Source organism: Eptesicus fuscus, chromosome 6 (assembly GCF_027574615.1).
Source record: "Eptesicus fuscus isolate TK198812 chromosome 6, DD_ASM_mEF_20220401, whole genome shotgun sequence".
NCBI classification, from domain to species: Eukaryota; Metazoa; Chordata; class Mammalia; order Chiroptera; family Vespertilionidae; genus Eptesicus; species Eptesicus fuscus.
In genome coordinates, this window is record NC_072478.1 from 93,968,067 (window position 1) to 93,985,224 (window position 17,158).

At 43.9% G+C, this 17,158-nt stretch overlaps 1 protein-coding gene across 1 annotated transcript in view; it reads right to left on the reverse strand.

Moving 5' to 3' along the window:
• Window positions 1–7,176: 7,176 nt before the first annotated feature.
• RNF145 (ring finger protein 145) overlaps window positions 7,177–17,158 on the reverse strand; it is a 49,291-nt gene continuing 39,309 nt past the window's right edge. The window contains exons 9-12 of the mRNA XM_054718106.1: window positions 16,050–16,197; window positions 14,831–15,187; window positions 11,983–12,457; window positions 7,177–9,027 (exon numbers count right to left, since the gene is read on the reverse strand). Coding sequence (XP_054574081.1) covers window positions 8,969–9,027; window positions 11,983–12,457; window positions 14,831–15,187; window positions 16,050–16,197 — 1,039 coding nt within the window. The 3' untranslated portion in view covers window positions 7,177–8,968. The remainder of the gene's footprint in view (window positions 9,028–11,982; window positions 12,458–14,830; window positions 15,188–16,049; window positions 16,198–17,158) is intronic.

Sequence of the window (17,158 nt, forward strand, 5' to 3'; positions counted from 1 at the left end):
CGTCCCTCCACTCTGGTTCTCCTTCCAATCGTCAATCCGTTTCCACACAGCACAGCAGCACAAGCTTCCTAAATGACAAACCTTCAGCTCCAAGTCCAAACTTCCCGATGAGCTGCTCTGGCCCCTTTGGGACCTTGCGGCCTGGCCCCCGAGTCTCTCTGTAGCCCCTCTCATGAGGCCCCATCCCCAGCTTTGCCTCCCACACTCCCTGAGCTCTAGTACTTTCCAATAGACTTGCCCAAGAATAAACAAGCTCAGTACCTCCAAGGTCCCATGTGGTAGTGACGAGCCATGCATGGCTATTGAGCACTTGAACTGTGGCTAATGTGACTGAGAAACTGAATTTTAAAGTTTGAAGTTTTATTTACATTTAATAGCCCTATGTGGCTTGTGGCTACTATATTGGACAGAGCGGACTCACCAAATCTCTTTAGGTCCCCAGCCAACTGTGTCCTCTCTGGTCCTTGGGACTTTCCCTTGCTGCTCCCTCTCCTTTGAAGGCCTTTTCTTCATCCATTATGTCTCAGGCTACACGACCCTTGTTATATGCTTTTATAGGATGGGAGGTACATAAACTCTGCCACTGATTACCTTTCTTTTTCATTTTTTTATTTACTTTAGAGACAGAGGAAGGGAGAGACAGAAAAAAAAAAAAAAAAAAACACCAATGAGAAAAACATCACATTGATGAGCTGCCTCCTACATGCCCCCTATTGGGGATCAAGCCTGCAACCCAGGCATGTGCCCTGACTAGGAGTTGATCTGGTGACCTCTTGGTGCATGAGACGATGCTCAACCAACCCAAGCCCCACTGGACCCACACTCACCTTTATCAGCAAGACTCAGCTAGACTTGTTTTGAGAGGGTGGTCACTAGCCACATGTGGCTATTTGAACTTAAAATAATAAAAATTAAATGAAATTTAAAATGTAGTTCCTCCATCTCAGCAGGCACACTTCACATGCTCACTAGCCACACATGGCTCGTGGCTGCCAAGTTGGACGGAGCAGTGGGATCTCCTGTCATCATCAAGTGTCCTACAGCCCCACCCTCTGGAGGGAAGCTGGGAGGGCTGCCTTCTGCAGATGCGAGTGCTCCTCAGGCCTGGCGCTCCCCAGGAAGCCCACTCCTGCCGTTGACATTACCGACCTGACCCCTGTAGGCATTTGAATTTAAGAACCTGGTCTGCCATATACTTTTGGGTTTCTACTTAATTTTGCAATGTTTTGAAAAACACCACTAACTCTATCCCCTCAGGAAAGTACGAAAAGAGAAGTGGACGTGATCTGAAAAGTGAATATGAAAGTAGGGATCATGAACCTGGAAAGTGGTGTGTGTGTGTGTGTGTGTGTGTGTGTGTGTGTGTGTGTGAATTGTGCAAGCAGGAAGCAACCCATGGCTGGAAAAGCGCTATGTGTATGTAATCAATATTCAGCAAAAGATGAGTAAATGCAACTGTCATGTGACCTGCAGGGGTCATAGGTAACAAGAATGATGGGGTCTGTGTAGGGCCTGGTGCACCAGGTGGTTGGAGGTGGGGTAGATGCCAGTTTAAGGAGCAGGAGCCCCTGTTGAATAATACAGTGAGAATGGGCTTAGAGTTCTTATTTTTTTCAGAAAACTCAGGAGTCCAGATTTTTAATATGAAATCTCTCTTTTAGCTCAAATATTTTAGAAACACTGTCCAAGCAAAACAAAACCAGTCAGATTCAGGCCCCCGGTGCCAGTTTATCAAGTCTGAGCCCCTATCAGCAGCAGAGATCAACTTGCCTGAAGCTGATTCAAGAGAAGATTGGGAGCTGGGAATATGAAGGCTCAGGATGTGGAAACTGCTACAACCCAGGGACCCTGGTTGCCAAGGTCCGAGGCCCATCAGTTCTACCTACAGAGCATCCAAGTGACAGGGCTGAAGAGTGCAGATCCCCTGGACACTCTGGTTCCCAGACTTTGGTGCATACAGGAACCCCTTAGGGAGCTTTTCAAAATCCTGATGCGCAGGTTTCACCCAGCCCGGGGGATTCCAAAGTGCAGCAAGTTAAGATCACCACTACACTCCAGCTAGGAACGCCTCTCTGATTCTGAGACCCTGTCTCTGCAGTGTTGATAAAGCTGGTTTGGGTGGAAGTAATATGCCTCATAGAAAGCAAGAAGAGTACTTCAATTTTAAATATTGAACGTGTTCTCATATTGGACAGAAAAATTAATCCAGGGGTGACAAGCTGAAACCCCTCCTTACTCTCTTTGGACTTAGGAACAGTGGACTTCACAAAAGCACAGGTGAAGTAGAGAAGGTGGGCTCCCTAGCATCACTCTTTATTCTTTTTTTTTAAGTGGACATATTCTTTTTTTAAATGTGTTTTTATTGATTTTTAGAGAGAGAGGAAGGGAGAGGGATAGAGAGATAGAAACATTCATGAGAGAGAATCATCATCCATCGGCTGCCTCCTGCACGCCCCCTACTTGGGGATGGAGCCCGAAACCCAGGCAGGTGCCCTGATCAGGAATCAGATCAGCCCGAAACCCAGGCAGGTGCCCTGATCAGGAATCAAATCAGCCCGAAACCCAGGCAGGTGCCCTGATCAGGAATCAAATGAGCCCGAAACCCAGGCAGGTGCCCTGATCAGGAATCAGATCAGTGACCTCTTGGCTCCTGGGTTGATGCTCAACCACTGAGCCACACCGGCTGGGCCACACTTTGGTCTTATTTAGTGCTGTGTCTTCTGAATGCTTGATGAGGGCTCTATGAGAGCAGGGGCTGTGTCTGACATTGAGCCCATGTCTGGTGTCTAGGAGTAACTTCCAACATGTGTCTATTAGAGACCATGGGGACATAGAAAAGGCAAGCTAGTTGGGGACAGGGAGGAGAAGGGAAGGGACACTGGTTGAAGCTGTTTCTATAACACTTTGCATAGAAAGGAGAAAACATCAGTTGTCCATGTCAGAGAATAGAGTTGGGGTCTGACAGAGATCACCTCTGGTGGCTACTGAATAAATGAAACCTGCAAAGTACCCAGCACATAGATGCCTACAGGAAGTAGTCCCTAAACTGTCTTTCCTACCACCTCCAAAATTTTAAGTATAAGAATAAAAAAATTCTGAAAAACATGTGTTTGGGAATAGGTACACACTATAATGTAAAGATTAAGTAGACTCTGAAGCCAAATTTCCTGGGTTCAAATACCACTCTGGACTTTGAGCAAGTCATTGAATGACTCTGTGCCTCAGTTTCCTCATTTGGAAAATGGGGATGGTAATACTCACATGGACAGGTTGAATGTAGGGCGTTATTTTGTGTAAAGGGATTAAAAGAGTACCTGGCATAAAGCAAGTGTCTGCTATTATTTCCTTGGAGAATATTAGGAAAAAAGTATATAATGCTACTTGTCAGGTGCATGAAAAACCATGAACCCTGTTAACTAGGACATAGGGTTCTAAAACCCTGGGATCAGACTGAAGGGAAAGGGAAAACAGTTCCCCAGTTCTGACTCTGTTTAGCTCTTTAAATACATGGTGGTTGTCACTATACGGACTGGGTGACTCAGTGAGAACGATTATACACACACTGACCCTTACCCCCATGCCAGGGGTGGTTGGTGGGGACCCTCAAAGTCCACGTCTTGCAATGGTGTGTTATTAATTGTGCCTTCATATTGGATTCTAAATGCATCACACTGCTAGATCGCCGAAGGCTGGTATATTTCCAAAATCCTATGGTTCTTTAATTCTGTATGTTTGGGTAGGGGGCGGGGGAGGAGGGCTGACAATGTTTTACTTTCAAATATAAATAGTTTCAGACATTTCTGGGTGGTTAATCAACCAAAATGTTTGGTCAACGAGGCCAGATCTCACGCGTGCACCTGCAGGCTTTGGTGCTTCACTGCAGAAGCCCCGTAAGCTGTGAGGTCTGCTGCCATCCTTAACCACAGACCTTCCTCAGAGGCAACCGTCTTCATGTGTATCTCCTCTCTAAGAATCTTCTTCCGTAAAAGCAGTAGTTCCCAAAATCAGGACCCTCCCCCACACCAAAAGAGCAAGAATATTTACTCTAGATCAAAGGTTCTCACGTTTCCACGGGATCAGGATCATCTGCAAAATTTGTAAAAGGATAACAGATGCTCAGTCTTCACCCCAAACCTGCCCCATCAGGATTTGATGGATGTGATGCATGAAAAACGTGGACCGTGAACCCATCAGAACCTGTGAGGCGGGGCCCTGGCATCTGTATTTTTTACAAGTTTCCCACCTGCTACTAACACCCATTAAAGGAGGAAAAACACTGGCCTAAGATCATGCCACAATTTGGCAACATCAGAGTGCAAAACTCAAATATAGACTCAAATTGAAAATAGATGCAAATGAAAGACTAGGTCACTTAGTATTTTTTTAAAAACTGAACTATTGTAATGAGAGAAAAATGAAAATATACAGACTCTACACTTTCCCAACTGAACATCGAACTTATCCACATTGCTTCTGGTTCTTTCGACATTTTTCACTTGGACCAGTACAGAATATTTGCATTACACAATTTCCTTAAATGAGGAGCCAAACTTGCCGAGTAATCACAGCATCTCCCATGGGAACAGAAGAGTTCGATGATAACAATCTAATTTTCAAGAGCAGGTCGTGGTGGGGAGGGATCCAGGATGAATTTAGAAACTAGCCCACTCAACCCACCTCGGCTCCTGCCAACGGTTGCCAGGCAAGCATGAGTAACCTCATGCAGCCAGCTCTTCCAGTTTTCTGAGAAGCTGGAAAATTCAAGTTTGTATTTATAGGCTTGCAATTTTTAAGTGGTTGGCAACTGATTCTAATGTTTTTGAACACATGGTGTTGAAGTGCACGACTGAGGCCAAACCATAGAACAAAGCAAAATTCATCAGCCCAGATTTCACCTGGATGCCCCAGATCAAAAACCACTCACAGAAATGACCTCATCTAGATGGCATGCAGTGTTATGCCCTCTGCCACTAGAATTAGTGAAATTCTCTGCCTTTTTTTTTTTTTTAACTATAGGGTTTGTACAAGGAGCCATAGACTCAGTTAATTTGTTCACTCAGCAGATACTCAGAGCTCCTGCCCTGTGTCAGGCACTGGGAACATAGAATAAACCCAACCTTAGTTAAGTTTAATATTTGCATAGTTCATCAAATATATGAGGCTCATCAGTGCTAAAAATTAATACAGATGAGCAAAATCTTGAGCAGAATAAGACCTCAGAGATCCTTTTTTTTCAGATGAGACTGAAGCCCAGAAAAACAAAGGCTGGCCAAGGATCACACAGCATGAAAGGGAGTAAAAAGTACAGCCCAGAGATCCTGCCTTTAGTCAAGTCTCCTCCTTCCACCATCTAGTTCTCTAAACCCAAGGGGGCTCATAAAGACTTATCAAAGGAAACTTAGCAGGCCTGATGACCCTCAGAAAAATCAGTTTGGCAAGTTCTCACCTGGAAAGCAATAGAATATCCCATCTAGAATTGGCTCAACATTTCTTCTACATCCACGGAGATTATTTCCCTCAAGTCGGAAGCCACATGTTAGAATCCTATATAATAAAAACCTAATATACAAATTGTCCCTTTCCACCGGGAGTTCGACTGCTTGCTATGACATGCGCTGACCACCAGGGGGTGGCGCAGAACATGGCAGGTGTCAGTGATGTGGCGCTGGCAGCAGGCGGCAGTGGAGGCACTGCCGGACCCAATGAGCCGGGACAAGAGCGGGACAACGGCTGGCTGGTGGAGCAGGTGAACAGATGGCGCCAAGCCAAGGTGGGTGTGAGTGGGGGCCCGATCGCCCCGCCAATAGCCGCACAGATGCAACCAGTGGTGGTGGCAGGGGGGGGGGGGGGGGGGGCTGCCACACAGCTCCCAGGCACTGAGGGAGCCGGGAAGGGAGGGGAGAAGGGACCAGCTCCAATCGATCACCCCACAGACGGTGACCAGTGGCTAACAGGCCCTGATCACCCAATCTGGACCAGGCCCTGGGCTGGGATGGGGAACTGGGGGTGGGTGGTGGCAACCAACCTCCTGCAGCACCCAGGCAGGGGGTTGTGACCTCTTGCCAGCTACCTGGGGGCAGAGGTGACAGGGATGAAGGTGCAGTGGGAATGTGGGGTATCCACCAAGCTCTCTCTCACTCCCTCTGCTTCCCTCCCTCGGGATGCCAGGGCTCGTGCACCAGGGAAGCCCCCGTGCTCAGGTGCTGGGTGCCCACAAGGAGCTCGTCCCACACCCACACAGCCACCAGGACTGCAGAGGCCGGTCGGGCTCCTCATGGGTTCACACAGGAGCCGGTCCATGAGGCCAGCCGTGAGCGCGCGCGCTGCCTGCTCAGCTTTCATCCAGTACCACTGGGTGGCCCCAGAGGCTCACGCTGCACCCCGGCCCACGGCGTCAGGTCACACTCACCGCATCTCTGCATGGGGACTCAGGCGCTGTGACTTAGGGAATGGGGGCGCGCAGGGGTCCGGGGGCCCAGGTGCTGCCCAGGGCCCAGAGGTCAGCTGGGACCTGCCCTTCCATGCCAGACGCTCACACTTCAATCCTCAGCCAGGCCTAGGGACCGCACCTGTGCACGAATTTTGTGCACCAGGCCTCTAGTATATAATAACAATAGGAAAGCAAGGGGTTGCTTACATCTATTAAGAATAGAAAGATAAATTAAGGGTCAAACAGTCAACATTCATTAAAAAATAGATTAGGAAAAGAACCCCAGTATCAGTGTAGGTAAGAGCAAGGACAATAGGGGATGTCAGAAGTATGGCCAATAGCAGAGTTTGCTGTCTTCACTGTGAATGTCTTACCTTGACTCTCGACCTGTCCACACATTGCATGTGACTGCAGAACCCACTGGAGAAAAAGGAAGCGTGTTTCTGAGTGGCCACAAAATGACTAGCTCCATAAGTGACTCCTAGTATTTTTTTTATTATTTTCTAAGCAAGTATTACCTATAAAATGTAACCCTATTTTTTAAAGTCATAGCATTCTCTATCTACAAAGGTGGGAGAAACAGGTGTGCCTCAACTGATGAGTTGCTATACTGTTTGGAATGTATTTGAATTTCAGAAACCAAAAGATAGGCAGTCGACTTTAAAAAGAGAAGTGGAAATTACTCTCTGGGGGTTGTGCTTCTCCACAGTGTGTGTGTAGGGGCAGGAGGGTGTCTGCTATCACCAGATATAAAAATAACTTGAAAAGACTAATTCCAAAAGTGAGATTAGGTGGGATTTTTATTCTTTTAAAATACTTTTCCAGATTAAAAATGGCAGTGGAGTTAAGTGGATGCTACACAGACACACTATAGGACCAAACTGGAATTACATTTACAACTAAAATACAAAAAAGAAACAAACAAACAACAACAACAACAAAACCATCCTGAATAATCAACTGAAGTCTAACTGGAGAGAACCCTGATAATCAAGGACAGAAAGTGGAGACACATAGAGACTGGTAGGAGAGGCATGAAGGGCTGGCTGAGGCCCTACAGACTGCAGCTGAAGTTCCAGAGGGATAGCTCAGCTGTAGGGGATTGCCACTGAGAACTCTGGGGTCTAATCCCCAAGATGGACCTCCCAGCAGAGAGCACCAGAACTGAGAAGGGTACCCACACAATATCTGGCTATGAAAAGCAGCAGCTTGCTGTCTGCCAGGGAGAGACTGCTGGAAATGCAGGCACCCTCTTAAAGGGCAAATGCACAAAATTTTGTGTACAGCCACTCACCTTGGGCTCCAGCAAAGGGAGTGCAGAATGACTGGAGCTGGGTGAGCAGAAGCCAGGGTTGGGGGCTCTGGGGTTAGCACTTGGAAGGCAGACACCCCAGTTTCCTGAGTCATTTCCTCATGCTGCAGAGGTCATTTTTCTCAGGCTGACATTTGCTATCCAGGTGGTTTTTGCCTGGGGGGAAGACGGTTGACCCACCCTAATGGAAAACACCTTGCCCAAAGGTACTATACAGAATTTCCCAGGCCCATTAAGAAACTGAGAATAACAATCAGCCTCCAGGCAAAAGCAATCACCCCACCCAGTTGGGAAACCTCTCACCCCACCTGTGGACAAGTGCAAGGTTACTCAAGGCTGAATCCAATCAGTCTGCAGGCAGAGGCAGGTCTCTGGAGACTTTGAGTCTTTGACTGATCTAATTAGTCAGAAACAGTGTTTGGGTCCCAGCCATAGACACTGCATCAGACAGTGCAACAAGGCAAAAGCAAGGACCCCAAGCACCTCCAGCTTACACCTGTGGGACCAGCTCCATGGGGAATGAAGTACAGGTCAGAACAGGGACAATCAAGGCGTGAGACTCAAGGCAGACCCAGCCTCTGGGTTAAGGAGTCTCCCCAACCATTGGACACCTGTGGGACCAGCTCCGTGAGGAAATGGAGTACACCTCAGAACAGGGACAATCAAGGCGTGAGACTCAAGGCAGACCCAGCCTCTGGGCTAAGGAGTCCCTGACCACTGGACTACTAGGGAATTCAAATGAGAGGCAACCAATCAGTGTGTATCTCTTACATTGTTATTTTTTTTTCTCTCTCTCTTCCCCCCTCCTTTCCTTCCTTCCACTCTCTCTAAAAATCAATGGAAAAAAACATCTTTGGGTGAGGATTAACAAAAAAAGAAAACCAGACCTCTATGAAGACATGCTGTGCAAACAGCATGATTTAGACCTCTAGAACAGCTTTGTAAAATGAGAAACAACACAAACTAGAAATATTCACTGATAACTAGTATGAGAATTGAGATTGTTTAGTACTGACTTTGATGTCAAAGTTCATAAGGGAATAAAATTTCTAAAAAAAAAAAAGTGATCATGGGTAAAAAGTATATACACACCGTCTGAGAAATTAAGTGGATAGGAAAAGTGGCCTAAAAAGAACCCATCAGGAATGTGCTATTTTCTCACTTCATTTGATCAAGTATAAGGGAAATCTGATCTGATTTTCTTGTTTTCTCTTCCGTGGTACAAACTAGGTGATTAAAGTTTGTCTTCTCAGGTCCAAAGTCTGGCAAGGAGTTGGAAACATGGCTGAAAAACAGAAATGTGTAAGACAGATGGCATTAGACAATGCTACCTACTGTCCCAGCATATTAGAACAAGAAGCAAATTAGATCAGAGGTTCTCAACCAACCAGTATATTTTGAAAAATTCACAGGTGTGCTCCCAAGTTTTTAATGAGTAAATAAAAGTACATGTTGCTTCAACAGAGGTGTGGTAGTCATCAGCACTGCTGTGTCCTCTTCCCAGACCACAGGAGGAAGACTGAACGTCTACACCCTCGTGTGCTGGTGTGACACGGGATGATGAAGGGTGATGAACAGAAGGAACGTGCACCCACCACTGGGAGGAGCATGTAGTTGCTAAGCCTCCCAGAGCCCTTTCTCTTGGCGTGACCATCAGGAAGGTTCAAGACTGGCTGTTCCACTCATCCTAGATCCCTGAGTGTTGGCTCCAAAGCAAATAGACATATATGCGATGTGTGTGAGGAATAAACCTTTGTTGTTTTAGGGCCAGGCCACTGAGATTGGGAGGGTTTTCATCACTACAACACAAGATAGCTCTCCTGACTGAAGCAAAAGCATTAATGGGTAGACGAGTAACAGAGACTGTTATTCGTCCACCAGGCTGCTGCAACTTGGCAAGTAGAGCTGGGGTCTCCATGCTATTAGGACAGTGGTCGGCAAACTCATTAATCAACAGAGCCAAATATCAACAGTACAATGATTGAAATTTCTTTTGAGAGCCAAATTTTTTAAACTTAAACTTCTTCTAACGCCACTTCTTCAAAATAGACTCACCCAGGCCATGGTATTTTGTGGAAGAGCCACACTCAAGGGGCCAAAGAGCCACATGTTGCTCGCGAGCTGCAGTTTGTCGACCACGGTATTAGGAGGTGAAAAAAAAAAAAAGTGTATTCTAAAGTGAAACTTGGTGTCAAAAAAGCCCCTGCTTTTATTAAACATTTACTTTTCCTTAGGTGTACATGAGAGTCCTTTGGTCAGAAGTGTAGATGGTGCTCAAGGCTGGCCGAGGTCACTGTGACACAAATGATTTCAACTTCATCTGCAATTTTAATTCCTTCAAACGAGGCACCAAAAAGGTTAATATTTGAACACTTACCTTTTCCACAAAGGCCAAAAATCCGTTTTAAATCAGAGATTGCTGCTAGGTCTTGCACAATAGCCTGACCACCACTAGAGGGAGCCATCTGATCTTTTTGCTGCCTAACCTGGCTCACCAATAGGATGGTGGGAAACTTCCAGCTCCACCAGGGAGAAATTCATCCTAATCTAGCCACTTCTTTTCTAAACGTGCAACAGTGCTAGTGTCAGTCTTGGATAAAATCACCCAGGAAGCTCTGAAGTGCCCGCTCTCAGGCTCCCCCGAAGCTATTCAATGGGTCTGAAGTGATGTTAAAAAATGTGTACTTTTTAAAATAAGTTCTCCAGATGCTCTGGTGCAGAGCTGAGTTTGCTATCACTGGTGTAGGAGATTTCAAAGAACTGGCCCTTTTTCAAGTAAAAAATTTTGTCATCTACAGGGCATTTTAGACAGGGATCAAGATATAAGAAACCCAGCTGGAGAGGGGGGAAAAAAGTCTCCTAAGAACAAAACACTTTATAATAATAATCACAGGGGAAAAAAAACATAGTTATCTTCAAATTTAAATTTATTAAGACATTCAGCTATGTCTGTCAGTCTACATCCAAATTTGCTACTAAAAATAAAATAAAGTCACAACCCACATTAGGAATACCAAGTCTGAAAAAACACTTTCTGAACCAAGCCTATTGTATAAATAAATGACTAGTTTCTTTTCATATCAAAATTCCCATAAAAAAATTGCACCCCCCCCCCCAGGTCTACCTGTAGCCATGATGAATGTAAAAATTTAAATATGACACATCCTTATCAAAGAAAAGGTGCAAAGTCTATTAACAGCTTTAAAAGTGGCATTTGCAGAGTGTGATCATACAGTTATGTACTCATTCCCAAGTGCAAATATTGCCATAATTTAACACTGTTGATTCAGTTGCAAGAACTAAACATTACACAGGATTGAAAAGTACACAAGGCCTCTATCAGTGCCCTAAAGCCCTTCCCACTTTGGTCTCCCACACTAACGCGGACTCCAAAGTGTTCATTAGAGTTTTAGGTTACGTCACACAGCCAACACAGTGTACGATATATTAACAAAAGTTTCATATACACAAAATATTGAGGACTCCATCAGAAAGTTCAAGGGTCTCAGGTTATGTGAACATACCTGAGGCCAAATGCCCACCCACCCCTCCACTAAAGCACATACGAAGTATGAGCGTGTTTCGATCTCTGGATACAATTAATGCCTTTATATCTTTGATTTCAATCAGTGCTATACAAAACTTAATAATTACCAGACTGAGTTCCAATTAGCTGAGGGAAAAGGGGGTGGAGAAAGGGGCTGGTGACTACTCATATTTTGTGACAAAAATGATCCTGTCCCTTAGAAAGTGAAACGTCAGTTCCAATCTGCCTGCCTCTTCCCAGATTGTCCTTATGTTGTCTTCCTTTCTTTAGCCCCTTTCAAACACTCAAATCTGATTTTATTTATCCCTTACAAATCAGGGACAGTTTCTGAAGTTGTTGAGGTTAAATTTCCTTGGCAAACCTCTACAAAACATCAGCATAGGATATATAAATACATTTTGATTAACATACATTGTAAAATTTCTCCCACAAAGTCAAGGGCATGAAAGCAGGTGGTCTCCACTGAGAGTAAGTATTTCCTGGATTAGATCCTTGGAATGTCAAATTTCCCACCTAAATCACCCCATATATTTGTTTCTCAAATCTGGGCACAAATGCCATCGGAGTTAGCCTCCCCGCCAGCATACACAGCGTTACTCCTGCTGCTTTCTTCTGGGTTGACCTCAGCAGGACGTACTTCATCTTTTGCACCAAGAAGCTATTCCGTGGGCTCACAAGTCCCTTCCTGGCTACCTGATCTGCTGGCAATGCACTCATTATTGTCTCTGGAACTTTCCATTCCAGTCCCTCGAGGATGCTCTTGGTCTGGGGGTGCAGTCCCTTCCTGACGCTCAGCGTTTTGCTCGGCTCCAGCACGCGGTTGTGGAGCCGGCTGGGCACCTTCCTGACGCTCAGCGTTTTCCTCGGCTCCAGCATGCGGTTGTGGAGCCGGTTGTGGAGCCGGCTGGGCACCTTCCTGACGCACAGCGTTTTGCTCAGCTCCAGCACGCGGTTGTGAAGCCGGCTGGGCACCTTCCTGACGCACAGCGTTTTGCTCAGCTCCAGCACGCGGTTGTGGAGCCGGCTCGGTCCCTGACCCTGGGAACTGGGAAGAGTTTTTGAGGTGGCAGTGGCACAGGGGGCAGGTCTCCTGGACATACAGCCACTTCTTCAGACAGCCTGCGTGGAAGAAATGACTGCAAGGCGTGATCACAGCGGACTTCATGTCCTAATGGGGAATAAAGATACCTCGTAAGTGTTTATTATCTACAATCTTTGATGATATCCCCAAAAGTTATAGTTGCCACATTTTTTCCCCACAATTCCCCAAAGAAAATTTGTAACACAGATCCTAGGTTAAAACTCATTTTATATTTTAGTAATAATTTTCTTGCCATCAGAGAAACCCACCCCCCATTACAAATAATGCAAGAACCATTGGCTAAATAATTTTTTAAAATAAGTAAAAGCCAAAAACGAGGAAGAAATGACCTCTTTTAACTGGTTTCTGCCTTGTTTGAAACGCAAGGACTACAGAACTGTAGAAAACAGAATTACTGGGTCTCCATCGGGTATGGCACAAGTATAAGTGGAACCTCAGAAAAATCTGATGAAGACAGGGCTTTTCCACAGTTGAACAGATTATTCTATGATGAGATTATTGGCAAGGAGACAAAATCAGCCACAAAACACCAGATATTGGCAAGGAAATAGCAATTTCAGTTTCAACGTATATATCCAATTTTCAAGATATGGTCTGTATAAGCCGAGCCAGTGTTTCTCAACTTGCATCAGAACTGCCCAGAGCGCTGGTTAACCATGCATATGCGTGGGCCAGAAGTTGACAACTGAAGATGCCATTCACAAATCTAGTTACAGCTAGCCATCCGCATGACTTTTATGCACATTCAAGTTCAATAACCACTGGAATACGAGGTTGTAGACTTTGCATTAATATTATATTTGGGGAGGGAAGGCTGAGGACATGAAGTTTAAATTTAAGATTATAATTTGGTGAATTGACCATTAGGGTTATTTAAAGACCCAAAACAAGGAATTTCTAGAAATCCCTTGTCAAGAGCTGGTAACACAATGGGAGTCAACTATTAAGCAGAAAGCCATCCAAGGAAATGCAGCCAGCTTGGAAGTTAAGCAATTTGACTTCCATTTTCTGTGTGGCATCAGCAGGTAGTTCAAGCACCTCAAAAAAAGTGATGTGACAACAAGAAATAGAAAGAGGACGAAAATCCCAGCACTGGAATATTTAGACACAGGCTGGCCACTGGAGCTGCTGTGCCCTGAATCTGTCACTGCTGGGCTCTGTCCTGCACATGACAAGGTGCTAAGCACCAAGTGCCAAAGCTAAAACAGCAACCACTTAACTCGCGGAACCTACATTATACGCCAAGTCCTCTCAAATGCAAAAACAACTCAAGAAACAGTATTTTGCCAGTACCCAAAAGTGTGTTCTAATAATAAAGTGTGGTACATTCTTTTACTCTTAAGAAAAAAATTCTAATCTAGATGGTCTAGCAGCCTTGGACGGAGGACATTCCCTGTGTCCTCACTGACACTCTGTGGCTTTATCCCACGGGCCACACTCACCACACTCCAAGAGTGACTTTAGAGTGTGTGTGTGTGGGGGGGGTGTTTCCTGCCAAGGACCATTTGAATATTTATAACATTACTTGGGGGCCATACAAAATTATCAACTTAAAAATTAGCCTGCTATATTTGGCCAAACATTTAATTAACTCACCCCTAATGCCTTGGCAGGGCCAGACCAAATGATTTCACAGGCCTCATACTGCCCACGGGCTGGAAGCTCCCTGCTTTACACGTGCAGCTTCTGCTGCTGCCCATCATTTCTGTCCACACTCCCAACAGCACAGCTGAGCTGTAAAAGCTGCTCCTCAATCACCCCTTTGCACATGACTGGTGACTAAACTCTAGGCCTGTTTTTTGTTGTTATATTTTCAAGCTGATTTAAGTAACACGTTTAGATTTTTAATAGAAGGTAATCATGAGCAATACATGGCATATGTGCCAAAGGTTGGCCAATGCAATGGGATACCAACTGGTTGCCTCTACCATATGTGCCCACCCCACCCACACACACAGACTTGTAACCATCGCAGATATCCACAGGTAGCACATACTCTCCACCTACGGGAGGTAAAGTAACCCTGGGAATACCAGAAGAAAAAGAGTTGATTCTTGGCACACCACTTTTCAGAAGTTGCTGACTCCTGAGTGACAGTATATATCTGATAGTGCATATATATAAGTGTGTGTGTAAATGTACTCAGGAGTAAAATATAAAATACACCTGACCTGTTTTTCCTTTATTTATGGGTGAGCAATAATGTTGAAAATAACAATATATTAGAATTTGAAGAACTAAATTAAAAACTTAAATTTAGAAATAAAATGGAAATATTTTATCAGGTCTAATCATTTCTGAGGCCCATGTTCTTTGTACCCAGGAGATAATTCTGCCTGGGAATTTAACTTGAATCTGGATAATGTAGTTAATGTCCCAAGGGATACACCAAAGGATACAGTATGACCCACCCATATGGATTCTTACTGTGCGACTTACCTGATAACAGATGGCACAAATATCATTGTGTTTCTCAAGCTGCTCTTTCGTTGCCAGAGGTAATGATTTAATCTTATTCACAGCATCCCTGCGGAGAAGAAAGCTCTTCCAGCCCAGCTGGGCCCGAAGCCACACATTGTAGTAGGAATGGATGAAGATGATCATTGAGCCCATTACTGTCCACTCTCCAAAGATGGTCTCCGAGACGCCATAGGCCACCACACAAAGCGCCACAAGAAACTCCAGCAGGCGGTAAGTGCCATTCACATAGTAGATAACATCATCCATATTTTCTACTGGCTCTTTTCTGAATTCCTCAACCATAAATAAGACATAAATAAAAAGTGTTCCCAGAACCTGAAAGAAAAAGCACGTACATTAAAACAGAATATGATCACTGTGAAAGATTTTCCATAGACTTTAAACATTAACCTATTCCTAACATTTTTGGATGCCAAATTAATATCTAGAGGAGACAGTGGCATAATTAAAATGTGAGTGGGTGATTTCAATAATCCAGGTATTAGATACCAAAAAGCCATACCTTGAGATACAACTTTCCTAAAACAGTTCTAATTAGTAATTAATTTTCTCTGACTCTTTCCTTCCTCTTAGTCCTTAGGTCACCAAAACCCATAAAAATTCTATCTGAATTTTCTTCAGTCTGTAGTCATATGTGTTCCTCCACTTTGAAAGAACTGTTACTTCTACAAGGAACAGTGAATAAATCCTATTGCCAGTGCTACATTTTCTTTTACTTCCTACGGATCAGGCAGCAAAGATCCACCTATGAGTTATAATAAGCTTATCATTTTCAGGACAATACTGTGTATGTGTGTAATACACACATCATGTATTTATAAACATCATGAAATTACGGATATTTCTGAATGGTATTTACTAAAAAAAAAAAAGGTGCTCCAAACAAGTGCTGAAATCGTTAAATATTTTGTAATTACTTCAATTTATGATTTACGTAACAGCTGTGTATCATACCATTTTGAAAAAGAGAAAGTACAATGTTTAATCACCTTGATAAAATAGAATACAGTGACAAGACAGCTTAGTATTTTAATAAACTACCTTCAACTCCTATGCTCAAATAAATGTCACATATTTTAGTAAAGAAGGTGGGAAGTAATCACCTACATATACCACATATTATCATGAATCCTTAAAAAGTTTTAGTTATTATACAACGTTAAAAACTTTGGCTTACCTGAAGAGAGGTAAGAATGCTGCTAGAAATAATGATAAGAAGCCAAAAATCCATGTGGAAAAACTGGCAAATCATGTAAGCCATGTAAGCAGGGAATATCAGTAAAAATAAACAAAGGCTCACAGCACGGAAGTGTTTCCATAAACTCCTAGAGAAAGAAAAGTATTCTTTTAAAGTGCCTGTTTCCTAGTAACACAACCATTACATTCCCAACTAACAGGTGTTTGTCATGCTTCTCTTTACAAATACCGTCCTGAGCACCCTTCACCCGCTGGTCACTGCACTAAAGGTCAGGGCAGGTCAGGGCCCAGGCCCGGTGTGTCCACCTGACTCGTTTCTTTTCTCTTAGTCTCCACACTCAGCCACTGCCAGACATCATCAATTCTTTTTTCCCCTCAACAGTTTGCTTTCAGTTTTCATTCCCAATCCCAGCTTTTTGAAAGCAATTTCAGGCTTTCGTAGCATTAAACCTTAACAATTTTAACAGTAATTTGTGTTCTTAAGTCATATGCCATCACCATCCCCCCTCTCCCAGCCCACTCCACTGTGATGAAAATCTCAGCTCCCATGAATGCAGGATTAGTGAGAGGAATGCTCTCTGATGACAGGTATATTAATCCTCACATCTGCTGAGGTTGGAGGAAAAACTGAGGCAAGACCTACTAGCTGCTCTTCCTCCCCAGAGACCTGTCTTGGACACCGCCAGCCAGACTAAGCTTCTTAAGGCTCTACTAGAATAATATGCAAAGAGCTTTAAATTTATATCTAATTTTTGTGTGTTTATACATATATACACAAACATATTATTTCCTTATTTAAGCAGTTAACATCTAATAAAAATCTTATGGCAGTGGAATTATGTGATTTTTTTCCTTTCTCTTGCCCAATCTTTCTATAGTATTATCTTAATCTTATTGACATATGCTTAATTAATACTAAAAAATATTGCCAGACAAAATAGTACTTAAATTAAAAACAATCCAATTAAAGTGGCTATTAACTGAATTCACTATTGAGTTCAACATCTTAAATGCTTCTAAGACACCTTAGAAGGGTTTCTTATCTGGGGATAAAAAAGATAAACCTGATGAACTATAATTAAAATGCTA